Below are 27,808 nucleotides of genomic sequence, written 5' to 3'. Positions count from 1 at the left end.
TTTATAGTTTCCCCTCTCCTGCTTCACTCCTGGCTGCGCTACTGCCCCTGCCCACACACACACACACACATACACACACACCATCATCATCCCACTTCAGCCTTGTAAATCGCTTCTTTCTGCTGTTCCCTTCATTCTGCCGACTGTTTGCATTTTTTGCTTCTTTTTCCCCCGCTCTATCTCTCTCTCTTTCGATTGCATGCCTTTCTGCTGAGCTTGGGTTTTTGGGCCTATTTTTTTGTTTTTTTTTTTCACAGTCTCCGCTTCTTCCCTCCCCCCACGCGTGTCGCTCCAGGGCCCTTCTGTGGCTTTTATCTTCCCTTTGGATCATGTTTTTTTAAGCCTCCTCCTCCGGCGTTTGTGTAGAGAAGAAACAAAAAAGCAGCAGCAGCAGCACACACACACGACGGGCTTTGTTGAGAAATCTTTAGGATACGATGATGGGTTTCCTTTTGTGCACGTGAAGTTTTAATCCATGGGAAGCGACAGCATCGAAAAAAAAGCGGAGCAAAGAATGAAACAAAGCAAAAAACGAGAAAAAAAATAAACCCCCAGAACGAACAAAGCGAACGATGACGAGCGGTGATGACGCGCGACTCCCCGCTTTGCCCTTGCCGCTTTGAGAGAATGCGCGCCCCTGCTCCTCGATTTGACACTGATGACGTTTAGTACGTGTTTGTGTGTGCGTGTGTGACGGTTTGCCCAGTTATGAATAGTTATGACATTATCAAATGGGAAGCAGCGAATGAATTCATCAACCATTCAGTAGCAGCAAGGGCGCACAAAACAAAAACGGGCGCAGCAGCAGGTCGATTAGTGTCGCATTTACATTCAAATGATTACACAAACCGTGATACACACACACAGCCACATGAGCGGTTTTTAATTCCTTTCCACACCTTTTCATTGCATTTTTTTTATTCTACTCATGTTAATACTTTTTCATGGCTGAGGGAAAGTTGCAGGTAGGTGGAGGGCTATTAATGTGTTTTGACAGCTTTGTAGCATTCACTAAAGCGCATGAGATGACGTGCTCCTCGCTCGCATTGAGGAGGATTAGCTTTGATAACGTTTGAAGTGTAATGTTTTGTGTTACAAATGGTAAAAAGAAAGTATCAGAAGTCACAAACCCGAAAGAGAGGTCATTAACGTGTTTTATGCATTTTAAATTTACTATCTCTCTCTCTACCTCCTTTCCGTAAAACAAGCGGCAAGTGTGATGCACCTTCTTCCCTGGAACACGACGGCCAATGCAAAATCGCAATCGTAATGCAATCAAAATGGCAATCCACGGTGGGCTGCACGTTTGCGCTCTGCTTCTGCGCCCACTCTGTGCATCGTGTACAAAGTGCAGTGGTTCGGGTTTCTTTTCTGCTCCGCGCTATTCCTTATTCCAGGGAGAGACATTCTTCGGAGGTTTTCCTTTTTTTGTATGTTTGCTGCCTCTGCTACTCGGGTTTCTTCATTTGCGCCACTGAGTTGTGTGTGGATTGGAATTGCACCTTTTTTTCGGGTTAAAATGCGGAACACAGTGGGACGCTTAGTGCGAATTGGGCCCTATGGCCTCTCTGCTACCTGTTGGAGGTCCTGTTTGGATTCTGAAACTATGTGTGTGTGTGTGTGTATGTATGTGTTTTTTATTGCTTTCAGCTGTGTGACCTTTGCTGTTGCATTTTTTCTAAAGTGATTTTGTATGTTTTTTATAAGAAATAAAATGAAAAGGCGATAGTTTTAAAACATTCTAATCTCTTCTCTACTCCAATTTTTTCCAACATTCTTAACCAAAATTAATCTTTGTTTACAGGGTTTTCCAGGACATTTTATTGAGTCTTTCTTACGCGCAATGAACTTATTGTAATGGGAATTGGACTCTATAGCACCCTTGTTTGAAAAAGCCCAACAGGAATTTCCAAGGAGTCTGCCCAAAAAGGGTGCCAGAGAGTTCAATTTCCATCATTTGAAGTTCACTTCCCATAAGAAAGAGTCAAGGAAGTGTCCCACAACTATGAGAACCCTTGGAAAACCCTGTAATGTTTATGATAAAAGTGCTATGTTTTTTTTTATAGTTCTCTATTACATCCTGCATTCAGCTACCTTTACAGTGTAACACAATCGCAAAGAACAAGCACAAACACACCCAAGCACGCACAAAACACTCGCCTATGTCAACAGAAGAAGAACGTATGTTTTTCTTTGTAAAGCCAATACAGGCAGCTGCCCCTTGTCCTCTCTTCATTGCGTTTCTGTTTTGTCACATCTTTTTTCCGTGCGAAGGGGCAAGGGGTTGTGAGGTGTAATGCCTCGAAAATGGCCAGCAAAAAGGTAGGGAAGCGCCCGTACCAACCATACGAAGCAAGAGGTTGGCCAGGGGGATGGCACGAAAGGGAAGAACAAGAAACCGGGGGCGCAAAACGATGAACGGGAAAAGATAAGACGCTGCTGCTGCGACCCTTCTGCTCCCAAGGAGAATGTGAAATGCATTTTACACGTGCTCGAGCCAGATACCACATCTCTCTCTCTTGTGCGCTTGTTCGCTCGTTTGGCGTGTCTGTGTGTGTTGGCAATGTTTAATGTTGTTTCTTCTGCCATTCCCTACTATGTCCCGTCTGTACCACCAGCGTCGGAGCGGATCCGCAACGGGAGGCAATGTGAGGAAACACGTATATAAACCCCCCCCCCCCTTGGAGTGTGTGTGGGTACCGACGTGTGTTGCATTTTGCCAGCGGAACGATAATTATGCTGATTTGATTATCATTGCAACACGCCCAGCGGGGCGGCGACCGCTGCTGTGTTAGACAACACCACCACCCTTGACCGTCTCTCAAACCCGCTCCTGGAGTGGACGGAGTGCACGACGGTCCCCCCGCACCACCATTCCTTCCCAGTGCCATTTTACAAGCGCTCCTTGCTGTCAAGCTTTTAATGGATAATGGAGCCGGGAACTAATGGGGGCCGGCTGGCTGGCGGGTCGGCGATGATGGGGTGTGTGCAGGGATGGCAAACTCCGATTCCAAGAAGCGCATCAAAAGGAGCAGTTGCATTAGCTCTGTCCCCGTGTCGCTGCTGGAGTGGCGGGGTGTAACGAGAGTGAAAATTAATTATGTGTGTCGCCTCGGAACGTTGTGCGCGCGCTCTCGTCTAGCATTCTCTTCATTTACATGCTTTACTATTCGCCACTGCCAGCTCTCTCTCCTCGCCATGTGTTCCTCATTCTCTGACCTCGGCTGGCCCCGTAAATATGATTTGAATTTCCAAGTCCCGGAGTGTGCAGAAGGTTAGATCCAACACTAACAAACGGTCTTGCGAATGGGTTTGATACGACCCTCACATAAGACTGTAATTTGGTTGAATTAGGGCTTAGAAACGGAGACAGTGATTGATAGTGTGTTTTTTTTGTGCACCGTTCGTGAGGGGAAGCACCACCACCACCACCATCAACGTACGGGAGGGACCTCCCTTATATGAGCACAGATTCACACTACCTTATGTTATCGCAAAAGCGAATCGCCCATTCCCTTTGAATGCATTCCCAGATAATGAAAACGGAGTGCGGAAAAGGCAACCCAGAGGGAGAGGTGTGACGGGTACAGACAACTGTTGGAAACAGCAACGTTGTTTGCCCCGATGCAAATCCGGTGTGTAGGGCTAACACCTTGCCTCCGAGCTCACGGCTCAACCCGAGCAGCAGGCAGACCATCAACAACATCATTAGTCCCGGTGTAAACTACCCACCGATCCATAGAGGGCCGCTGCGGGAGGGTTGCGGGAGTGCTGCGAATGTGAATGTCCAACGAGTTTTTGCAAAGACAGGGAGAGAGAGAGAGAGCGTTCGCAAGAGAGTAGCAGTAAAACGTTGATGTAGAGATTACGAGCATAAAAAAGGCACACCAACTGTATTGCCATCTTCTCCACCTTTACCCCATGTTATGCTACACACACACACTGGGCTGGCCCACAGTGATAGTGATCAGTGCAATTGATTTTGGGCCACTTAACACCACGCTCCCGTTTTCAAACAGTTGCCCCTCAATTCACCTCACCTCGACACCTCAATTCCATTCAAACCTTCGCTCTTTACGGTGGGACGTGTGCCGGTGTCACCGAGCAACAACTGGCCGCGTGTAATGATGGGTGGTATGGAATTACTGTGGTGTAGCTGTGTAATTCGGCGAGGAAATAATTGACTATTACACTTACACCGCCCGGGTGGGCGGGCGTGTGTTTGCAGGCGCCATACGTGATTTGAGCCATTGATTTTGATGGTTTTTCCTCTGGTGCTTGATTGCAACATGTGCAGCTACCGTTTCCAAGGGGGTTAATATTGTGCGCCCCTGCGCTGTGATACGGTATTTATATGGGCCTTGATTATATGGTAGTGTGGAATTGTTTTTTTTTTTCTTCTGCTGCTACGGCTGCTGTTGTTGTTGAGTTTACGTTAAGAGCACTCTCTAGATTAGGCGAGCCCCGAAGGCTAATTGTAAATTGTAGCCTCTTGAGCGTCTCAACAGTTTAGCATTGGCCATTGGGGGGACACCCACCGCGTTGTCAGTTAATAGCGAGAAATTTGCCGCGCTTAGTGGGACAGCTCAAGTGGACACCACAACACCTTGTAAGTAGTGGTCTCAGGCAGTGGACATTAAACATCATGAGTAAACTTGAATGACGTACTTATGGAATCAAAATGAGTGAGTGAATTAAATCCTAGAAATGAATGAGTTCCAATAAACTACCACAAGAAGCCTATTTTACACAATAGTGATTTATGAGATAAATAACTCTTTTGAGAGTTCAATCTAGATACATGTTTGATTGATTCATCTTCTCGATGCCGGCCAGCAGCCCATTCACAGTGATTCAAAGTTTGCGAAAGTGCAATAGCTCTTTCAGAAGTTAAAACTCCATTAATGATTCAACTTTCTGTACCGTTAGAGACCTAATTCTTACCGTCAGAGTTGAATATCGATGAATGGATACAGCTATCTGTATCGTGAGAGAACGAATACGGTGTCAGTTAAATCTTGAGTTTAATAACTCTCAAATCTTGTTGATCATATGAGCAACTTACACACCGTAGTTTAGCATGATGCTTGCAGAGTGTGGTTAAGATTTAGCTTGTGATTCTAACTCCTGTGCTCTAATTTAACTCACTCTACTCAGTGGTTATTTCCTTCACTACAAAACTTCACTATAAACTCGTAGGTTCGACAAGACTCCGAAAGGAATAGGCTCAGTTGTGGTGTTTCATAGATTTAGATGAGCTACTGATGGCTATTTACCTAGCTACTTGATAAATGACTACCATAGTAACATTCTGTTGTAATCCCTAATCCCGTATATGATGGATTTTATGGTGGAGCTTTTGTTTGACTATGGCTTAAGATAAGGCATTACCCAGTTTAGAGCAGAACTCCTCCTCTTGTTAACTAGAACTAACTACTTCTAGGATCATTCTGCTCTGATCTATCCTACAGTATTGCCACAGAATTCGTAATAAAGCTTATCATTCTACACTGTGTGCACGGTTGATGTACAAATGCACGGCCGCTGTTATCACATTTCATGTGCTAGGCAAAACCCCATCCCCAATTAAAGTCTTACTTTCAGATTTGTTTTATTTGTCACTTTTATTCAGCAGCTCTGAGGGTAAGAGATTTATGTTAGTGGGTTTTTGCGTTATCAGTCCCCTTAATGTTCGGATACTTGAGTAGTGTTTTATTATCGTAATGGTTCAAGCCACTTTTTGATAAGCGGTAAATGGACGAGGGAGTTAACCCACGTCCTCGGTACCTTAAACACGTACACCTTAATTTGTCGATCTGATTTAATGGTGATTAATGTAGGTGTAATAAAACGAAACCGATTAAGGCGATGACAGTTTCTGCGGCACAGCAGGTAGCACTTGGGCTGGTTTAAAACTGTTTTCTCTCTTCTACGCCTTTCCACGTTGATGTGCGACATTGGCAAGAGATCGGTGCAAAATTCAATCCAGACGACGGTAGTTTGTCCTGCCGTCTGGGTGTCGATGGGTGTGTTTATTGGTTCTCACGGCGCTTAAGATTACTGGCAGACAGTGCACGGATTGTCGATCACAGGGATTTTATCACCACAGCGACGCCGCCTGTAAAGGCGGAGCGACCGAGTAACTCCCTCCCGGCGGATCACCAGGTCCTTGGTCCTGTGCTGAGGTTTTCAGCGATTTTTAAGAGACCAATCAAACTCTCCCCTGTTTTATAAAACCCCAAACGGTGGCCAGTAATCACCACCACCACACACGAGCGGCGGGGGGACTTTTCAATGACCCTGAGTGAGTTGTTATGTGCGAGCGTTGTCGTCCGGGCGCGGTTGATCGTTAAATGAAATAAAACGAGCGGTAGTTAAACAGAAATTATACCACTGAAATAGTTGGCTAATGGTGCGGCAAGACGCAAACGACTTTGGTCGGCGATAGAGCGGGGAAGAAGGGACCGGTGTTGTGTGTTCGACGTGTGAGATACTCTTGGCTTGGCTCAAACGGGCCTCTTTCGGGCGGGCCTAAACCAACCGGCAACCTCTCGCACCGGGAGGGAATTGGCTGCCAGCAAGCACGGCCATTTCCTGCGCTGTGGCGTGTGTTTTATTTGGCCACCGTTCGCTTTTTTTACGATACAACTTGGCTGCCCCGTATCCGTCGGTAGCTCGGGCGCATATTCACTCAAGGGTGTAATAAACATTGAACGGTGCATAATTAGAGGAAGTGTATTCTCGCGCAGTGTGTACTACCCAGGCGGGTTGTATTATATAGCCCAAGCGGCGTGAGTCCGCAGACGGCGAGTGGTTTGGGGAACGGCGTTTCGTGTCTGGGCGGTTTTGTATGTCGTTATGTGTAGCCCCCGAGGGAGAAAGTCAGGCAAGGTAGCGCGCTCGCACGCGCGATTTCGTGTGAATGAAAGCCGAACCCCATCGACCAAGGGTAATGGTTTCTGACGGTTGAAAAGGTAAATGGGTGCCGCACTCTGCCAAAGTTCTGTGCTAACCAGAGGGGGGGGCGGGAAGCCAAATTGATCTTAATACCTATAATTGTGAGCTGTAAGTTAACGACTCGGGTCGCGCGCGCCATCACATGTTTTAGCTAGCATGCGGTACGTGATAAGGGAACATACCAAACAGTTACAGTATCAATTTTTCGGTTGGGTTAAGGACGAAGGAATAGCGATTATGGCACGCCGGTGGGGCCTGTACTGTGTAGTACGGCAATCGATGTTATAAAATTGCTCAAATAAAAGACCGAAAATGGTTGGCTGTTTTATCGAGTGGGTTTAAAAAAAGCCAAATGTGTTGTGTGCATGTCGATTCTGTAAAATAGCTTTAGCAATTAAGTTACCAAACGTCAAATTAACATCATACTACATTTTCCATCCATGCTAAAAGCACGAACATGCCGAGAAAGAGAGTACTGGTTCGGAAATAACGAACGAGGTTTAACTTCGCCGCTTAGTACAGACGATAACGCGCGACGGTGACGCTACGCTGGTTAGAGACAAAACCTCAAGTGGACCAAATTATCGATTGAAGCGCGCTCTCTATGCAGGAATAAATTTATTCTGCCACCATTATAGTTATACTGAGCAACGTTTGTTGTACGGGAAACATATTGCAAAATTGGTTTGGTTTGTACAATGAAACAAGAAAAGGAAAAAGATATACTTAAATATATTTAATGTTCTCTAGAGCTAGGTCAACTCTTTTTTTCCTTCCCCTTCCCAAATCAATTCGATGAAATGGGCACAGCGGAGCGTTAAAAACTACAAATTACCGTCCAATATCGTCCCGAACTCATTAAATATGCACAAGGGAAAAAAGGGAACAGCGAAAAAGAGAAAGGAGAGAGGGAGATCAAACAGTTTAACATTACATGACAATAAATGTAAAACAGTCATGGCCCCATCTCCCGACTCAAAAGGTCTCTCCTGATGCCCTTTTCGCGTGTGTATGAGTGTGTGTGTGCGGCTTTCATTTTTATTGGCAAAAGAAGAAGAGCCTTATGATAGCGCTACGGGCAACCCGAGAAACCTGCCAAAAGGGGGCAAAAAAGGCCATCAACGCAGCCACATTGCAAAAAAGGCCAAAGGTCTCTCACTGTTGACTCTTTGGTCTGTGCCTGCCAGAAAAATAAGGCCCCGTTCATCCCTTCCGCCACCGTCCTGTCCTGTCACGGGGCACTGAGCACACAAGGGGACTTAAAAGTGTTCAACACGAAGGAGTCAAATTAAGTGTCCATAAAACAAATACCTGCTGCGCTGTTCGCGGTGGCGCGGGGCGGGGGGCGCCTTGTGTGCTCTCTCCCTCTGTTGGTGAACTGTTGCCAAAACCACCTCACCTTTTCCGCTTCTTGCCGAAGAAAAAAAAGGAAAGCCCCCCCCCCCCATTTGCGCCCAGGAACATGAAAACTTGCCAGTTGTGTGTGTGGGCACTTTGCCAATCACTTACCCCTGCAGCAGGGCTACACTGCACAGACGATGTGAGTGAGAGAGAGAGTGAAAAAGGAAGCAGGAAAGCTGATAAGGGACTGGGCTGTTGGGCTTCCACACAGGAAGTGGGGTGTAGTGTGTGTAGTGCTAAGTGGAGTTGAGGGGATTCACCACGTTTTTTTTTCTTTGCTGTAATTTGGACCTGTGTGTCGAGCATAAGCATGAGTCTCGAAAAATGGTCCTCTGGTTTTTTCGGTTGACCACTGAATTCCGTTCCGGTCTCGCCTCATCTACCTCTCTCTTTCTCTCTGTCCCTATCGCCATCTGGCAATGGGGGTTTCGGTGTTAAAAGTTCGTAAAATAACCTCATTTTTAATGTTACCAGCAGCTGCTACTGCTGGGGCACGCGGTTTAGTGTGTACTCTCTTCTCTGTGCCTGTGCCAGGTTTCCCGCTACCGGTACGAACGGTTTTTTGCTTCCATTCTTTCCGCTACCATCCCTTCCGTTCTTCCGGTCAGTCGGTCGGTGGCGGTGATAATAATAGTGTATATTGCTACATATCCCCCAATCCTGCCTGACCAGAAGTGCGAGTGAGCGAAAGGAAATTAAAGGCTTGGTAAAAGTGGCCCGTTAGAACATCCGCCGCTCTGGAGTCGCCCAACATGGCCCGGCGCGAAACAAGAAAAGAGGACAACCAAGGGAACCATAAAATTCCCCTCAATCGGGAGATATTCAACAAATGTGAATTCAACACGACCGAGCACAGTTGTGCCATGTGTGTGTGTCTGTGCACAGGTCATTGTGGTGAGTCCGTTTTGCGCAGGATGGTTGCCTCTTTTTTTAGTTTTATGTTGGGTTTGATTCCTTGTTGCCAATTGCGCTGTGCAGCACGTGGGCGAAAAAGTGTAATGATTGTGTTGCAGCACACCCAGGAAACATGATATCCTTTTTGGATCCTTTATCCCAGGTATGTCAAACTGGCGGCCCGCGGGCCGCATGCGGCCCTCGTCAATGCTGAATGCGGCCCGCGAGAATATTTTGAGAATTGCTAAATGCACTGCAAACCAAAAAACTGTTATTACTATTCGTCTAATTGTATAAAATTTTCCAGAGAAGAACAATCATTTTGATGGTATATCTTTCAAATCTAACATGAATGTAACCATAACATCTCATAAACTTATGCTGCACAATCGTACAGAACAATTGAAACCCTTAAGAAAAATTGATTTGAATGCAAACTCATTATGTTTCGATGAAATTCTGAATATTAGCACAATGTTGTGTACACTCGATTGCACATTCTATGGAAAAATATGGAAAAATAGATTTGCGTCAACCTTCTACAAACGAAAAAGGAATGAAATACTTTCATACACACACTTGGAATCTTCGCAACAACTAGTGCTGGATTGTCAGAATCGTCATTTTTGATCTTAGCTATTCTGACTCCTGATCCGTCCAAATCAAACCAACAGTTCCGTTCGGTGCCGACCTAAGCTTATAGAGCCGTTTAATGCCATTCGGAACCATTGGAGTCATCGGTTGTCGCACGGAGCGGCTAATCTGCAGTGAGAAATGGATCTGGTCGGTCCTACCGAGTTTGACCATGCCCCAATTACCCGAATTTGACCAATTATGCCCCCGAGTGCCGAGTTAAGGATTCATTGGGCTCCGAAATTCTTTTTCGAACGAATTTGCACGGCTCCGACCTTAGAATGTTACATTTTTGATGTTCAATTAAAGCCACTTCTGTTTTATTCATAATCATGCCACCATAAATGTTAATAAAAATGATTGTAGCCAAGTTGGAATTATGTGTACCCACATTCTACAAAACGAATTAATGTACTTTCCAACCTCCCCAAAAATCAAAACCAAAATGATATGATTACGCTTAAGCCATGAGTATTTAGATTAAGGATTAAAATAATCGAAATGCCGAAGTCCTGCGATGTATAGCTTATTTCCATAGATTAGCTCACACAGTCCACTACCTCAATTCGCGAATCATCTCCCTTCAAGTGTCAAAAAACGAATCTTTGTCAGATAAAATTATCGTAATTTAAAAAAATTATTTGTAAAATACGGGTTCTTGGAACTTGGAAATTAGCAAAAATTATGTTTAAACACGTTTTATTACAATTTTTCTCTTGATCTGTCAAAAAATTGCAGGCAAATATATTTGTTATACATCCAGCGATGGATAGCTTGGATGGCTTGAAAATGATTCGCCTAGCGAAAAAGATACCTTAGTGAAAAAGTGTGGTTGGACGATATTTTCTAACAGAACTACCGTGTTGGAACGCGACTAATGAAAAATGTCGTAATAAGGATAAAAAATGCATGTGACTTTAAAAGTACATTAAACTATTTTTCGAAATAAAAAAGTGCACAATGAAAAATAACACAGCAAATTTGTAAATAGGAAACTATTCCAGATTTGAAGCGAGGAGTACAAAAAGTCAATTTGTTTAACAATAATGATTTTAAACAGTATTTTATATAAATATTGAGGTATAGTTTTTATTCTCACGTTTGCGGCCCGCGAATCACTGAAAATCTGTACTTGCGGCCCTCTGATGAAATGAGTTTGACACAGCTGCTTTATCCGAATACGGTACGTTGAAATGTCTGTGTGTGTGTGTGTGTATACAGGGTGGACACATATCGTCGCCAATGCGCGTTGAAATGGATTTTTTTTGTAGCTCACAAATGACTACTTCCCAAAGCACAAAAAGGTTCCAACATGAATGTACCTGCCAAAAAGGATATCGGCAATTGGAAACCGGCCACAGAAGAAAGTTGTGTATGTGTCTCCACTTCAGGGATTGGTATGTGTTTATTTCCACGTGCTTTTTTTTCTATCGCCTCAAATGATATCACACTTCTGATTCCGTTCAACAACCCATGTACGTTCCCGTCTGTCTGTGTGGTGGTATCTTCTTCGTGCGTCAGTTGGACTGCGTCCATCGTTAATGGGATACCGCTGTCGTCTTCGCCACCTCTCCACCGGCGGCGCGCTACCGTGTCGATTAAGAAAGGCGCAAAAAGGGCCACTTTTTTTTATAGATAATCTTTTTCCGGTGCTTCCGGCGAGGGGCGAACCACAGGAGAGGATGGCGCTTCATTGTGTCGTGTGCTTCCTGGGTTTTCTGCCCTTTAAGAAGAGCCCAAAGATCCTGTTTAGGTCTCGTGACCTGAATGCTGTCGGCCGCACCTGTCACTTGACTGTAATTGTTCGGGTTTTTTTGTTGTTGTTTTCCAGTTGGTATTGTTGCTGGGTGGGCATTTTTGACTCTTCTCCTTGCATTTGCACTGTCCTGTCCTGCTTACGATAGAATGTCCTTTTTTGTAAAACGACCAAAAATCCTTGAAGAAGAGGTCCTCGAATTTGGGAAAAGGCATTTCCTGGGGTAGCTGCTGACATTTTCTTTTTTTTCGGAGTATTTTTTTCGTTCCGAACAGGAATTACCTGTGCCTCACGCCATTTGTTTTGGGGCCAGAGTGTGAAGCCGTCGTTATTGGAGAAGCTCCGAGGAAAGAATGCGCACGAGTTTGAGCACAAGAAAGCGGACACTTGTGGTGCCTTCTGGTGTGGTTTGATGATGTTTGATAAGTTTTGGTTACAGCCGACTGGATCCTTCTGTCCTGTTCCACTCCTTTTATGGACCATAATTGGTGTCCGCTTTAACAAAACACTTTTGGCGCCAGAATGTCCTTATTGCTGGTTTTTTTTAAGGTGAGGTTTTTTTTTGAAGTACACATTCCTGCAATTAAAAACGGAAAATGTCACTGTGAGTCATTATTCGGTCGTTAAAATTCAACAACATAAAAATGTACCACGAAATAAATGAAGCGAACGTAAACAACTTCAAAGATTCTTCACCCACCGGTGGTTGTGCCGGGGGTTTGGATTTTCTTTGCACCCTCGGGAACTCGGACGAAAGAAAACGAAAAATCTTGCTCTCACCCGCTGGCACTGAAATGATGATGATTAAATGGGACTGCTCCCGGCGGCTGGCCGGTAAGATTGGGTAGCATTTTTTTTGGTACTCTCTGCCAAAACCTTCACCCTAGAAAGCAAAAATGGATGATGGATTCTGTGCAGATGACTTCCGACCAGCAGCGGCAGCAGTCCGAAAGTTGGCGCACGGCGCACCGAAAAGCTCGCAAGCGGAAATGAACTTGCGCCCGGCGGGCCACTTTCGCGGCGAATGGACGGACGGTCGGCTGCACCGGGTGAGCATCACACAGACTCTAATTTGCTCGGGATTCTTCTGCCCGAAGGGATCAGCGCACTGGTTGGGACTTTCGGGCATGGATGAATGTTTTGTGTGTTGCAACCGTATTGCCATGCCATAGGCTGGCGGGGTGGGCAAATGATGATGATGCCGACAGCTGCTTTTTCCCCATAGTACCTTCGGTGGAAGCGGTTTTAAAATAACTGTTTGGTTACTTTTTTTAAAATAATTTATTTTATTACCTTGTTTTGCCGTTTGCGATTATGCTTCGAGGGGGAAGAAAGCATCTCAAGTGTGCAGAGAGTTAATTTGTGAGTGTGTCGCGCGTGATTAACTTTTGTGCTGAGGTAAATTTAATTTGGCTCTCAATATTAGCTCCCCTGCTGTCGTCGTTTTTGGCCGATTGACGTCACGGTCGGTAGACTAATGCCGCCGTTGCTACGAACGCGCCACCAATAAGGAGATGAACCAATTGATTGGTATCCATTTGCTGCCGCTTACCTTGCTGCTTTGCGCAAATTGTACCAATGGGACGATTGTTTGCCGTGAAATTGATTTCATGGTAGAATTGTCATCCGGAGGGGGCAGAGTAAGCAAATCATAACGCGTGCTTGATGGATCACCGGAAGAGGTGATGGGTCTTGGTCTGAGAGATCGCATTAAAACTCGTAAAATCGAGGACGGTTTTAATGTCTCAAAAATCAGTTAGCTCTGGTGTAGCAAAAGTCAATGATTAATTTCTTATCACTGCTAAAAGGTTAACCGGTAGAGAGGTTAACAGTCATTTAAAAATTATAACAGTTCTTCAGTAGTTTCTAGAACCATTAAGAATTTTTTACAGCCTGTGATAAGAAGCTGCGCAAGAGATGCTCAATCTGTGCTCCCGAGGGGTTTTTTTGTTATAGCTGGTCCGACAGGCAGAGATTAATGAGATTTCTTCAAATTGTCTGTATTATTATTGAATCAGTCAAGATGAAGGAGGGAATAAGAGGGGCGTAAAAATCACTGTCACGGCGTTTCCTACTTCCCCTCCTCACTCTCTTTCTCTTTCTCCTGTTCAAGATTGCTGTCAAGAGTGCTTATGTTTGGAATATTTTTCGGTCAATTGGCCAGCATTTTCACTTCGTCCAATGAAAATGTCTGCTGTTTATGTGTGTGAGAGATCGGTCGGTTGGTGTTCCCTTCTGCTATTGCCCTATACATCCCTCTAGCGCACCAAACCAAAAAAATCCTCCCCACGGTCGTTGTTCCGGTAAATCTGTCGTTCACGAACACGAGCACGCACAATCGAAAATTGCTTCTCGTTTTTTCTCGCTTGCCATTTGTTACCTCTCGCTCGCGCTGGCGCCACTAAAGCATGAAAGTGGACAAACACACACACACAACCTGCCTAGGCTGCTACAAAAGCCATCGTAGGGTGAAAGACATATGCACACACCAAGCCGCGGCACGAGGATTTGCTCAATGTTTTATCCGGCAAAAGGCAAAATGGCACGCGTGCGCCGCGCTAACATCGCCAAAGGAAAAGCCGATTTTCCGATCTCCTCACCAATTGCCTGCCCCCTGGTGCACACCTTTTTGTGGGATAGAAAGAGAGGAAGCTACTGCGTGTGTTTGAGTGAGACAGGCGAGAGAATGAAAATGATGGCGCGCACACTGAGGGAGAGAGAGAGCGATAAGGGTGAAAAGCCAGGATTATGGGCAGTGTGTACCACCAGAAGGGGATTTTTCACGAGTGGTGAACGAGAGGGGATGGTGAGGGGGGTCAGATTTTCCGTATCCGGTCACGCACTTCGGTCGGGGTTGGTACACGCGGCCCCATTAGTACAGAGAGAGAGAGAGAGACAGAACGAGCGAGCGAGAGAAAGATTTTCTTTACGTCCTTTTTTTCCTCTGTTGTTGCATCTCGCGCACTCGTTCTGCCATTTCGGGGAACAGAAGCTTTTCCGCTCAAGGGGGATGGTGAGGGAGGGGTAGGTACACGCGGGGAGAGGAGGGAGCGGTTGGTGTGTGAAGTGGTCGATGAATAAAAATGTAAAGTGCCGCGACGACGAGAAGTGAATAAATTGCTTAAATAAAGTGTTTTCACATGGGCGGACGGGCGCGACCCGACCTCTCTCTCTCTTACTCTCTTCCACCGTGGGGGAATTCGTTTTGGCACGCGTGTACTTTGTTTGTGTGTGTGCGTATTTCTGTACGGGACGAAGGACGACTAAGGACGACGTCGACGAACTCTTGGATCCCCGTCCGTCTTTTCCATCCGACTCCGACGAGCGGTGCTGCGTGCATATCTGTTGTGTTAGAGTGCTGCTGCTCCCATCGATCGATGCCATCGAGTGTCCCGTTCAGTGACGAAGGGAGCGTTTTTTTTCATTGTTGTTTGTTTCCCTTGGAATACAGGGAATGGACACACAGGGATGAGCTTTCGGATTGGCTTTTACTCCGTAAGCAGGGCTTAACTTGTGCGGCTTTCGGTTCGGAGCTACACCAAGTGGCCAAATTTAGTTGCAACTCTTTCTTTGTGGCCCTAAATCAGGGCTTTCCGAGTGCTTCATCTAACACATCGTGCCGCTAACTTCATTAGGAGGTTAGAGCAAACGTGAGAGGAGAAAGCAAGCGGCTTCTTCATTCCAAAATGATATCCCTCCCCAAAGGGAGATGAGCATTTTCCTGCGTACTAACGTGTTTTTTCTCTCTCTTTCTTCCTTTAGATATTCCACACCGCGTGTCCAGGCGACGCATTTTCGATTGTTTCGCAGCGAGCAGTCGCTGCGTTTTTTTTGTTACCGGTACGTGTTTTCCCCCATTTTCTTTATCCGTTCGTCGCTTATGGCCATCACTACCACCGCCGAGAGAAGGATTATCTTGTTTTCTCTGTGCGCACCGTGGTGGTTGTGTCTTTGCAGCGAGCATCATCGACAGCAGACTGGATTTTATCGTCGCTGGTCGTCATCATCATCATCGCCTTTCCTTCGGAATCGGATTTCGGTGATACAACCCAAAACACGTACACGAGGACGAGGCTTTTTTTTGAAGGACAGGAAAAGCAATCTACATCGACGACGACAACACACACACACACGCAGGGCTAATGCACAGTTGATTGAACACTACCGGCTCTAGGGAGGAGGAGACGGTTTATGCTCTCTTTCGGTAGCGCTTAATTTTCCATCAGCCACATTTGGCGTGTCGCTTTTCTTTTTCCTCGACTCTGTTGTTATCGAATGCGCGTTTCCCAATGCAGGAAGAGAGTTGAAAAAAAGCAATAGGATCCGCTCCAACTAGGCTGATGATAGTTTTTGTTTTTCGAACATCGGTGTGGCCACTAAAACGAAGCGGACAGAGTTCACAGACATTGCAGGGGCAGAAAATAGATCGCATCAAACGTGCGCTACCGGATTCGCCGATTCGCTTGACAGTTTGGTGTGTTTGTGATGAATTTTCCATCACATACACACAGAAAAAAACTGAGCTATCATGTCTCGAATGCTTCACTTCTTGGTACCGGGGCGTGGGTGCGATGTCCGATGTCCATGGTACTGTTTCTCCCCCACTCCACGCTGGAACAATATCTAACATGTGCTCCAGTTTTTTTTGTACCTTTTGCTTGCTACTATATTTGACAGCGTCGGAAAGCACTAACGTCTAGCAAAAACACAACACCCTTGCACGCGGGTTATCCAGTAGTGTGCACAAGTTTTCAAAAATCCATTATTCAATACCACCCGGGCGATTTGCTTGCGTGTGGTGTACACCGGTGTGCCCGAAAGGGCTCTCTCTAACCTCACAAACGGCCGCCGCGAAGGTGCAGACCTCTGTTGAGCGTCATAAATTCGTAGGACCGTAGAACCTACACCCTTCTACCTTCTCATGTGCAGGGAGAGAGGGAGAGGAATGGAGGAAATGATGGAGTAGTCGGGGAAGGTGGTTGTGGTGGTGATGTACCGGTCGGAAAAATTAGCAGTTGTTTGCTTTCCTTTATCACACCTTTATCCAAACTCAACCGTGCTCAAACGGAACCCGTGCGGCTCCTTCTCCGTCCACCACCTGGCCGTACATCAGCGTCCTCGTCATCCTCTCACGTCAGCAGGTTCATCCAAGCGAGTGTGTGTTCCGGGGGTTTTGTTGCCACAACCGTATAACGCGGCTGAGCAAAGCAAATACACCCCGGGCCGATGGGGCGCGCACAGTCGGTTGTGTGCGACGAGAAAGAGTTGACTCCAAAACGGTTGGTGGTTCGGGGGAAGGGTGACCTGTGGAGCAAGGTGGAGGGGGGGGGGACTTTTGTATATTCGCATAGAGCGCGCTTAACGGTGGTGGATCCATGGATATTCGCCCTTACTGCTACGATTGCGCTCCCGCTCGTTGGTTCCACTTTTTTCGTCGCCTTTTTTTTTTGGAGAGGCGCTCTTTTTTGCTTGCGTGTGTTCCCTTCAGCACGGCACATGCACTTTCTCGCTCGCTCGCCTGTTACCTGTCCGTATGCTTCCTGCTCTTCCAAGTTGGGCTTTGGAGGAGGAGAACCTTTTTCGTAGAAAAGAGGATAAATATGCTTTCAATTCCAGTGAGCCGTGTTCTTTTCTGTCGTAAACCGCTCGGTCCTTGAAAGGGAAAGCGAAGGCGGTTGGTGGGGGACATTTCTGCCTGCCATTTCGGCGTTCATCCCGCCCCCCGTCATCCTTCCCCAATCCTGCTCCTACTTGTCTGTTATCCCCGAACGTGTACAGCCTCTGATCTAGTTGGCGTGCAAGAAGTGGGAAGTATTTTGTGGCAAAATGGCCGATGATGAACCTTCTCTCTGTGGGACTTGGTGCTTTTTTCTGCTTGCTTGATTGCTCTCTCTCTCTTTCTCACCCTCACAATGGTCTTTACCTAAACGAGAGACAGAGTGCGAAAGGGCGAGATAGATAGAAGTAGGAGGTCCCCTTGGGTTTTGGTTCCGGATGGAATGGATTTTCTCTCATCCTGCTTGCGTCGACGTGCACCCAACCCAAACGGATCCGGGTCGGCCGGTGTGTGTGTGTGCACGATCCCTCTGACGGATGTGATTACAGTGATTGACGTAATTGTCGAACCCCCCAGGTTGTGCTGTGTAGCAAACGAAAGGTAGCAAGCGAGAGAGAGAGAGAGAGAGAGAGAGAGAGAGAGAGAGAGAGAAAGTGGTTTTTAGGAACGATTTACACCCAGTGTCAATATTTATCCAATTTTCACGTTTTTCCACAGTACCGGTGTGTGTGTGTGTGTGTGTTGGGGCAACAGTTTTTTTTTGTAGTTGCTCTCGCTCGGTTTGCTAGCTGTCATGATCTTAGAAACACGACGACGTGCGACTGAGACTGGAAGAAGGTAGATTTGCTGGTGGACTGTGCTGAATATCCTTTTGGGCTTTGGGATCTCATCCTCAGCAGCAGTGCCTCTGCTCTGGAGATGGGAATCCTTATCGTGCACGGCCATTATTCTGCCAGTTGTCGATGTTCCTCCATGCTGAGCGAAATATGGGGTTCTCCCTTTCTGTGTCCATTCAATTAACCAAACCAATTTCCCTCCTTCCCGTCGTAGTCGTCCCGAATGGCGTGTTTGAGCGTGTTTAATTTACTCATCGCTTTCATCGCGTGCCATGGCGTCACAATTGCCATGTCGTGACACCACCACCACTGCACCTCAACAATCGGCTCATGGTACAGACACACAAACACACATGTGCCGGATTGCAACTAACCGTGTCGAAAACTTAATCGACGTACGACATCGACCGGTGACCAGAAAAGGCAACCTTTTTCCATTCCTTTGCGAAGGCCTTACGGGGAATGTATGTGGAGGAAGGTGTTCCGCATTGAATCCGACCTTTCCTCCCTTTCTGCAGCAAGGAAGACGACGACGGTCTTTGTGTTGGAATTGTTGCACGTTGAGCAGTTGGCTGAAATCGAAGTCTTTCCTGTGCGCTGGGGGCCCTTCTTTTGGTATCGGAAGCCGTCGGATTGGTGTGTTGGCTGGTTGGTTGGTTAATGGTTTTATATGACTCCGCTATTTTCACCACTTTATCGACCGGACCTGAGGACCGAGACGGAATGATGATGACGATGATGGTGATGGTGATGAAGCGATAGATAGTGGAATTTGTGATATCGATAGAGTTGGCGAGAGTACCGTCGAGCGAGGAACGGTTTTCTGTATGGTGTGGGGGTTACACTAGATCCAGCGCACTTACTGTGTGTGTGTGAAACCAGAAGGATATCAGATCCGAAGATATTCACCATCGCCGGTTGAAGTTATCTCTCGTACCCAGCAATTGATGATGGTACGCGAACTTGTATGGGATAAAGCAGCTGCTACCAAACCTTGGCAAGAAGATCTCCCTGCACGAATCGTCTCCGATGACTGCATTTGACCTGTTCCGAGCGTCGTACAAAAGGGTCACGACATCCGCTTTACAAAATGACACAAAGGAAAGGCTGAGCTGTGATGGGAACGAAATTGGTCGAGGTACATCAGGGACAGGTTTTGTGTGCAGTGACTGGAGGATGTTGCCAGTTTTCAGAGGTGAAGTAATTCTCTACAAATCTCTAACCTCAAAAGACGGCGAGAGACAAGGTTCGAATGATAGAGAGCTTTCCCTGCAAAGGATTCCACATTGTCGGTCCCTTGTGGCCACTCTTATCCTTTCTGGTGTGCCATCCGAATCGATTGGATTTGATATTTTTCGTCTCCAAGGATTTTGGAGAACCTTGGAACGCTTGGTTTTGCTTTGTTTCGTATTCGCTACAGTTCGCTACTGCTGCTGGCGGACTGTCGTCGTTACCTCTCAGTAATGGTCTCAATTTCGCGTTCAATTTGAGGTTAGGTAGAGTTTATATGGGTCTTCTTTTGACAGGTTTTTTGCACATCTCAAATGTCGATGGCTTCGTGATGATTGGGCAACGAACTGTAACGAGTATTTGCTTCATTTTTTTTTTGCAAACCAATAACCTCACAAGATGTGCTCACCAGCTGTAGCTCACTGCACAGGAATAGGACAAGCGGACATATTCCTATTCCCTAACTAACGAACAGATTGTTGCCTCACTACCTTTCCCGCACAGGTACACCCTCTGTTCTACTCACCACCTCTTTCTCTCTCTCTGTATCTTTCGGTGTCGGAAATTGTTTCGGAATGTTATATCCCTGCGGAAGCGGATGACGATAGAGTATGTTGTTGCGTTGTCGGCACTAACGCCTTTTCGGTACGAGGCCCGTGCGCCGCGCACACGCTATAATCTGATGCTTCACCCGAGACACCGGCCATGATGGAAATCGGCCGTCGGGGGAACGTCGTAACTGCATATTTCCGTGTACCGTTTCCGGGGCCCGACCGGCACAGCATCGTTCTCATATCGAATGTGTCGTTACACAGACACCTCTCGTTATTGCTCGATCGATAACACACCTACCCATCCACTCGTCGTACCTTTTACACACAGAGGTGTGTGTGCATCATCATCATACACACATTCTGCTCCAGTGCGAAGGTTTAATGTCTCTCTCGGGCGCTTGTAGTACCGTCCGTACCGGCTCGTCCCGGGTCGCGCATTATTGTGCCGTCATCGGTTTGATTGTTGTGTTAATGTTATTAAGTAGATGTAAGCAGTTTAATAAACATCGTCCTTTTGGGGGCGCTAAACGGTTACGCGCTCGTTCGGTTCGGTTTGGCGACGGCGCATCGTCGGCTACACGGTCTATTGCAGACGTCGTGCGCGCTCCGTCCCCTTTTTGTTACCCCTTTTTGGGCCTGTGTTTGGACCCTCATCATCATCATTATAATCGTCACCATCATCATCATCATCATCATCACCGCTGTAGAGAGCGTTTCTCATCCGTGAATAGTCTTCCTCGGCAAGGGATATCGAACGGAATGGAAGCGTGGCCGTGTTTGCGCTTGGTCTGCACCGTTTGACGCGTTTCCAACAAATGGAATCGTATGCCATATTGGAATATCATTGTAAGGCCTAGGGAGAGATTCGTCGTTCTGCTCTTACACGCGGTATCGGCCATCTTTGTTACGCGATTCTTCGCTGAAATTTGTTTTTTTTTAAAGGGGCAAAAACGGATAGCACATCCCTCCTCCTTTAGCACTTCATCATTCCATCCATCATACCGTTCGCCCCTGTTAGTAGGATCTCGAGCGTCATATCCTTTCACTCTCACCCCACCGTGTCCGCGTGTGTGTGTGTGTATGTAAGTTGCTGTATGATGAATGTTTGAACGTATGTTTGAACAAATAATTATACACTGCCTTCGTCGCTTATTTTTGCTTTTGCTCCGGACCGGCATGGCTCTAGAAGGGCACTATACATATACATCTATGGTGGGCTATGCCCACAGACGGACGGGTAGCGTAGCGGTTCGTTACGGCTGTAAATGAATATGTTATGAAATATTGCTTATGATGGTAATTAATTTCATTTAGCGCAAAGATTATCGCCCAAGGGGTGGCGCCGTTTGTGCGTGCGCTGAATGATGATGATGGTATGGTATGGTATGTTCCAGGTCCTGGTCCTACTCCAGGTCCTGGATAGCAGACTCGAAGGACCAAACGGTCACACCACAAGAGGGATGGTTTGCGCTCTCTCTAGGGTTGTGAATGGCTATGTAGCATTTTATATTTCCCTCAAGAGGGCAGGGAAATGAGAATTTAAGGGTCGTGTTGTGCCGGGCGCGGTGCAGCGAGGGCTTATGGGGTTCGTCGTTACGGCCAAAGTTCTGTCGCAATAGAATGCCAAGGGTGAATTTGCTTCGGCTGCAAGGCACGCAAAGTGGTGGTCGTCCTTTCGAGGAGTGGTGTTCAATTTATAAACATACATACCACACTCACACACACATACTCTACGGCACAGTGAAAATGTCAAGGAGTGGCCCAGCAAAGCCCCAGTAGGAGTCGTCCAGCGGTCGTAGAGGAAACAAATTACGCCAGGAAAGAGGTTGGAAGAACAATCAAGAGTATCAAGGGGCGGAAAGCGTCTCAGGACATTCGTAAACGAGTGTGTCACACACTGGTTTCTGGTCGTCTTTGCTGGGCATTAGAAGGACAGATTTTGGAATGTGTTCTTCCTTCCTGGAGCGCCGGATGAAGGGGGTGTTGACGGTTTTTCTGAATTGGTTTGGTTTTGAAGTGAACGCCACCACAGTGCAAACAACAGCTTCTTGTTGGACAAAATGTGCTAACAGGAGAGTGAGAGAGAGGGTGTCAAAAGCAGGATACAGAATTAAACGACAATGCTCCGGAGTAGCTGCTTGATGTTTGGAAAATCTGTTTTCCAAGTCCCAGCAGTCAGCGCCAGGTCTCTGCACCTCCACAAACTACGCTTTTGCGGCCTCTTGGCCCTCTCCTCGACGGCTCTCGCTTGGCTTTTGTATTAATTGGCAATATGGTTGCCGCCTCGGCTCGGCGTCTCGTCGACGTTGGTGTGGTGTTGGCTTGTTTGGCCAGTAAGTTTTCGCCTTTTCATCCTCGTGTTGTGTTTGAAGCGAGTGAGCAAACACAAATATTGGCCGAAACCGAAAGGATAGATAGCAGATGGCGCTCCTCCGTGCTGTGCACCGTGAAAAGCGAGAAATGGACTGTTTGGAAGAGTTGTGGAAGGGAGAAGGGTGAGCCTCTCTGGTAAAATATACGAGGCGAGAAGGATTTAATAGTCCGAAGCGTTTGGTTTAATGAAGAAACATTTTACGACAGCTTCCGGTGGTGGGGTGTTTTGCTGCGGGCGCACGCTTTTCTTTCTTCCCCCCTGTTCTTCTGCTCATCATTTGTGTGTTCTCGGGCCCCGGGGGTTAAATCACAGAGCCCGAAGAGTGTGACTACCCCCTCGGGTGAGGTAAAATAAATTGTTTTCCAACCGGGCTCGTTTTCAATCTAACCGCCCGCCCTCGGTTCGTTACCGATTTATGGGATATCCGGACGAAGAATGACGAAAACGATGACAAGCGTGTCGTGTCTTGCCCGGCATGTGCTCGAATCCGACGATGAGAGTAAGCGGAGGAACTCCCGGACACACTGCTACTCCGGATATCTACGCAGAATTTTATTAGCCATTTCGATGGAAATGGCGATGAAAATGGGCTAAACTTGCGCCCTGTAGTAGTAGTAGTAGTCGGTTTAACAACCCAGTGGAAAAAAAAGCTTTGGGAAGAAAAGGACGACGTACCCGGAAAATTGTTGGCAAATTTTAGCGACGGCTTCCTCCTCCGTGCCCTTTTGTTTCGCTGCCTTTTCTGGCAGGACGTTCATGCCAACATGATGGATGTGGTGCGCTGTTGGCAGACGTTGTTCTTAGCTTTTCGAAAACAGGGAGAGGAGGTAGGCTTTGGGTCTTGATTTTATTATCCCGCTTATTCTTCCCGCCGGCGGTGGTTCTGACGAGATGATCCGGATCAATACTTTTATTAACTTTGAACGGTGGGCAAATGGAGGCAAACCCTTCAGCAACTGTTAATGGACCATTGTTTTGGGAGCAGACGGAGGATACAGTTTCCTTCGGGTGGTGCGTCGCTGTGAGCCAACTCGGTTGCAGGGATTTAAACGTCGAAGTTCTGTGGAACAAGAAGTTATCACAAGAAGAGCAAAGGGAGTGCCTGCCTTAAGTGAACCGTAGAATTAATTTAACGTGTCGAATTGAAACCTTCTCGCAGCCGTCCATGATGTAATATGGCGGCTCTTGCGGCGGCGTTACCCACTGCGCACACCAACACACTGGCCCAAGTGGATGGAATGAGAATTGATGGATGAGGTAATTAATATTTTATTTGTCTGGGCCCCTCTGGCCCCGGTGTCGGAGGGAGAGCCCATTCAATTGGGCAGAAAAGTGTGTGCGCCCGACGGGGGAAGGTGATCGCGGGAGAGGCTTCCAGTGATTTGAGTTACGAACGATTACGAACTCGCCGGCTCGCCCCTCTTTTGTCGTGACGAAAATTGATAAGCCAAGATTGTTCGCGCTTCTCCATTTCGGTTTGATACATCAACCCCAAAGAAGAAGAAGATAAAGCCGCAAAGCAGCAGTAGTGCAGCGCAAAGTCGTAAAGTAATCAATCGCCTTATTACGGGGGATCAACAGAGAGAAAGAGCCCCCTGTAAGACGCGGGGAGAAAACATTGTATCGTATACCGGAAACGCCGGTGGGATGGGATCGCGTGAGTTGAGTGAGCCGAAGCTCAAATCATTTTACGACACCCAAGAACCAATTTCAACGGCTAGATCATCCACTCAGTGAGGCAAAAAGGGAACATTTCCGATGACAGTGCGAAGAGGACAGAACAGAGATATCGTGTGCCCTCTCTTCCACAGAACGTGCATTTTGCTGTGTGTGACATATCGACTCGTGGCGCTTCTTCGGTACGTTTGCCGTAAGTGGTCAGAGGAATGTTACGGTTTGTTGGCTCAGGCGACGAAAGTCGTGGCTCGCTGTCACTCGAGAATTGTCCGACATAATATAGGTAGTAGTGGAAGAAGCAATGCTGCTGCTTCTGTTGAAGTTTTTATCGAATGTGAGCTAATGATGTGAAGTGTGTCTATTCGTTACGGAGCTTTCTTTTCACTGTCAACTACACACAGACACCGACATGAGACATGAGGTATACGGTGTCTTGAAGATGCGGTAGGAGGCGCACACGAGCTACACGATACAATATTTATCTACTTCCTATACACGGTGCTCCAATGTTGCTGCTTGCTTCTGCCTCCAGGAGACGACGCTCCGTTGGACGCTTCAAGAGCTTCTGTGTTGGGCCTGCTCGGGGCGAGGGTAATTGGATAGTAAATTGTCGCGCTTTAGCTCTGTCACAAGCCCCTGTCACAATGTGGTGGTTCCTGGTTGGGCTTCCAGACACTAACGATTGCTTGAGTGGTGGTACCGGGTACCGGTGTCGCAAGGAAACGACGCAGCAGGACGAAGCGCCGACTCCTCTTGGCTGTGTTTGTTTATTGATTGGTCCTCTCTAACTCGTCGCTACTGCTGCTGCTACTACTGGTATAGCTGCTTTTACTACGACGAATCATACCTGAAATTAAACCATTGGAAAATGTTTTCATTTTCCTATAGCGCCGAACGAGACACCGAACAACTTCATCTATCTGATTGAGCTTGAGCTGCGAGTTTGAGCTGGAGCAACGAAGGCCATTAAGTTGAAATTGCTACTGTGTTTCAATGCAATGGCACTGCGAGCCGTACAAACACAGTGTGTGAGCATCTTGAGTGTATAAGGTGTATGAAACTTTCATGAGCAAAATACGACCCCATCGGACACACAATCAGCCGCGCGCCTCACACAATCCCTTCACTCCCTCGAACACACTGTAGCCACGGTGTTGTGCACTGAAGATGACTAGTTTACGATCGGGTTGTTCGAACGTTTGGAGAAGCTTTTAGTGTCAATAAACACAGCGAAACACAGCCGCCCCACTCAAACACGCATACAGATAAAGATATATAGTGTTCTTTTGATTAGTTGCGTCGATACTGTTAGAGTGTACGGTTTGGTGCTTGTTTCATTTGCTTGATGGGCCGAAGGTCCGTTTGTGTGAGTGTGTGTGTGTAAAATTTTTCATCCACTATCACGTGCAATAAGTAGTACAGCGACCAATTCCTCCAGCAGAGGGTGCGCGCACTGATCCGTGATTCATTACGTGATTCAGCCCGTTCGTCGTCGTATCCCCTTATCTCAGCACTTAAATCTGTTCCACTGCGTTCCGTTTGTTTGCGCTCGTTCGCATCTGATTTGCAACAACAGGAAAACGGAGGAGGATTACTTCGCTACTAATTGGATCAATTAGAAAAGCTAGTGCGAGAGGCGGAGGGTGGTGTGCAGTTTCGGTTCCGGTTGAGGATGCCGCACGGACTGCACGGACTGAAAACACACATCCTTCTCATGGCCGCCCTCCCCAACAGTGTGGAGTTTTGGTTTAAGAGACCGAAGAGTAGAGAGTCGGTACAATTTGAACTTTTCCTTCCGCTTTTCTTGGTCGACAAACTTCGACCCCCGGGGGGAAGTTGACTTTCTCCGCGTTTTTGTTGGCAACATTGGAGTCGGAAGGGAATTAATTTTTCATCGTAGCAACCGATAACTACTGCTCGAGTAACGGACGACAAACAGCTTTGTGCACCCTTGCAGCTGGGCGAAACACGGGGGGTACTGTACCCAATTTAATTTTCCCATTTTCATGCCCTTCGGTTGCAAAAGGACATCGTTTCTGCTGCTGCTGCTGCTGCTGATGCTGCGGGCATTACAATGACACTACGAAGAAGGTTGAAGCGCGAATCTCGTTTGGTAGAAGAGGGACCGTTCCCCCTTCCCATCCAAATGCCAATCAATTGACGATACACAACACTCCCCGGGCATTTTACCCGTGGCGAGGGTGATATGTACACCCGGGTTTGGCTTGGGACTGTACCGGTGCTGGGGTTTTGATTGATGAACTCGTTTCGAAATTGATCGGAGCCAATTCATTGGACTTCATTTTTTCATTTTCATTCTAGGGAGGAGTTTCTCGTCTGCTCCCCGATATATAGATGCGATAGATGCGTTCGATTTATTCATTCCTTTGCTGCGTTACGGAGATGCGGGATGGCTTCACTTTTTTTTCCTTGCTTTACTGAAGATTCTTACAGCATTTTTGGGCGATCAAGATATGACGTCAAACGACGTCCTCTCGCCTTCTCCAGCTGTGTGCGCACCGCAGTAGCAAGCTTTCTTAAACACAGCTCTTATCAACGTTAGGCAGTGTTTAATTACGATTATTTTTTTTCTTTTTCAATATTTACCGATGGCTTACCGATTGATCGACACCGGCGTGGCTGCACGTCACAGAAGGGGAACGCGTGTTATCGGAGAAAGAAAAGAAGAGAAGAAAAAAAAAGGGAAAAGGGTGCCCCCTTAAGTCAACAATCCCTTTCCGAAATGTGGTCGTGTTTGTTGTGTTGGGTCGTGTGGGTCGTAATCAAAAACATGACGCTTTTATGCGGCCTACCGAAGTTGTGATTTAAGTTGCTTTTCTTTTTTGCCCCCTGGTTGCGTGTGTGTGTGCTTGTATTGCGTGTTGGATTATCACGTTTTTTTTTTCTCGCAATATGTGTGCCTTTCGTGAACAGCCTTAACACGGTAAAGGTGTCAAGCGGTTACTTCTCTTCCTCTGCGAATCGAATCGATTGTGTCTGTTAATTTGTTGCTATTTTCAGGGCAGCGTGCGCGCACGAGGGTCTAATTAAGGGAGTCAAGCAATGCGCGATAACCTTGTACGCGCTGATAATTGAACGCGATTGCGAAACGAGAAGACGCGCTCTATTTATACACCGGCCTGGTTTGAAGTTGTCGCTCGTATGAGTTTGACAAGCTGCTCTGAGGAGGAAATAGTGCCAACCTCCAACAGGGCCTGTTTCATATCCCTTAGTTTATGAGCTTTTTCGGGAGTAATTTAATGCCCCATTCATCCACGGTGTGCGTGTTCATGAACGGTGTATTATGCACCAGCTCAAATCGCTCTCTCAGTGTTAGCAGGTCATGTTTTATGGATGGAGGACGCACGGTCCATGAGGAGAGGAGGCGTGTTGTCATCCTGTGCCACTGCTTTGTCGCCGTTCGAAGCACCATGCACCAGCACAACATCCAGTAATCATCTGGTATGCGATTAATGAGTATTTGCGATAATTTGCTGCACTATCATCACCACTGACCTGCCGTGGAGCCGTGGTGTGTGGTTTGGTGCAATTATTTCAATGCATATCAACACCAGCACTTTCTCCCGTTCTGTGTGCTCTACAGGATGCGCCTAACACATGTGTGTGCGCCGTGGCCACACTCCCGGGCATGATGATGATGATGATGATGGCGATGCTGATAATCGATAAATTTCCCTGTCTGCTTCCTTTTGTGTGGTGGAACTGTCCCGTGGTGTGAATGTGGCTTTCTGCCCATTTCGGACAAACCACAAACCCCCCCGGGGGATAAGCGAGTTTCGTTCTCTAGGCTGCGTAGCATGTTGGATGGTTGGTGGTGGCTGTGTGGGTAATCATTATTTCCCTGTTCTTGCACACATTAACAGCCGCGAGCAGTGCATTTCAAAATAGAGAGGGATGAAATGAGCGACTGACCTTTCC

At 47.0% G+C, this 27,808-nt stretch overlaps 1 protein-coding gene across 10 annotated transcripts in view; it reads left to right on the top strand.

Moving 5' to 3' along the window:
• The window catches only part of LOC121593711, an 84,241-nt gene that overhangs the window by 17,086 nt on the left and 39,347 nt on the right, over positions 1 to 27,808 (top strand). For 2 of the 10 annotated variants that reach the window (XM_041916308.1, XM_041916307.1), the window contains exons 1-2: positions 11,187 to 11,282; positions 15,404 to 15,481. The exons of 6 other annotated variants lie outside the window; for them this stretch is intronic. In XM_041916308.1, the coding sequence (XP_041772242.1) occupies positions 11,202 to 11,282; positions 15,404 to 15,481 (159 nt within the window). In that variant the 5' untranslated portion in view covers positions 11,187 to 11,201. Of the gene's footprint in view, positions 1 to 11,186; positions 11,283 to 15,403; positions 15,482 to 27,808 lie in introns of those variants that run through there. 2 more of the 10 variants (XR_006004828.1, XR_006004829.1) reach the window with 1 other exon arrangement.

This window comes from Anopheles merus, chromosome 2L, assembly GCF_017562075.2.
Source record: "Anopheles merus strain MAF chromosome 2L, AmerM5.1, whole genome shotgun sequence".
NCBI classification, from domain to species: domain Eukaryota; kingdom Metazoa; phylum Arthropoda; class Insecta; order Diptera; family Culicidae; genus Anopheles; species Anopheles merus.
The sequence above is the reverse complement of the archived record's forward strand: the minus strand, read 5'-3'. Positions and strand labels throughout refer to the sequence as shown.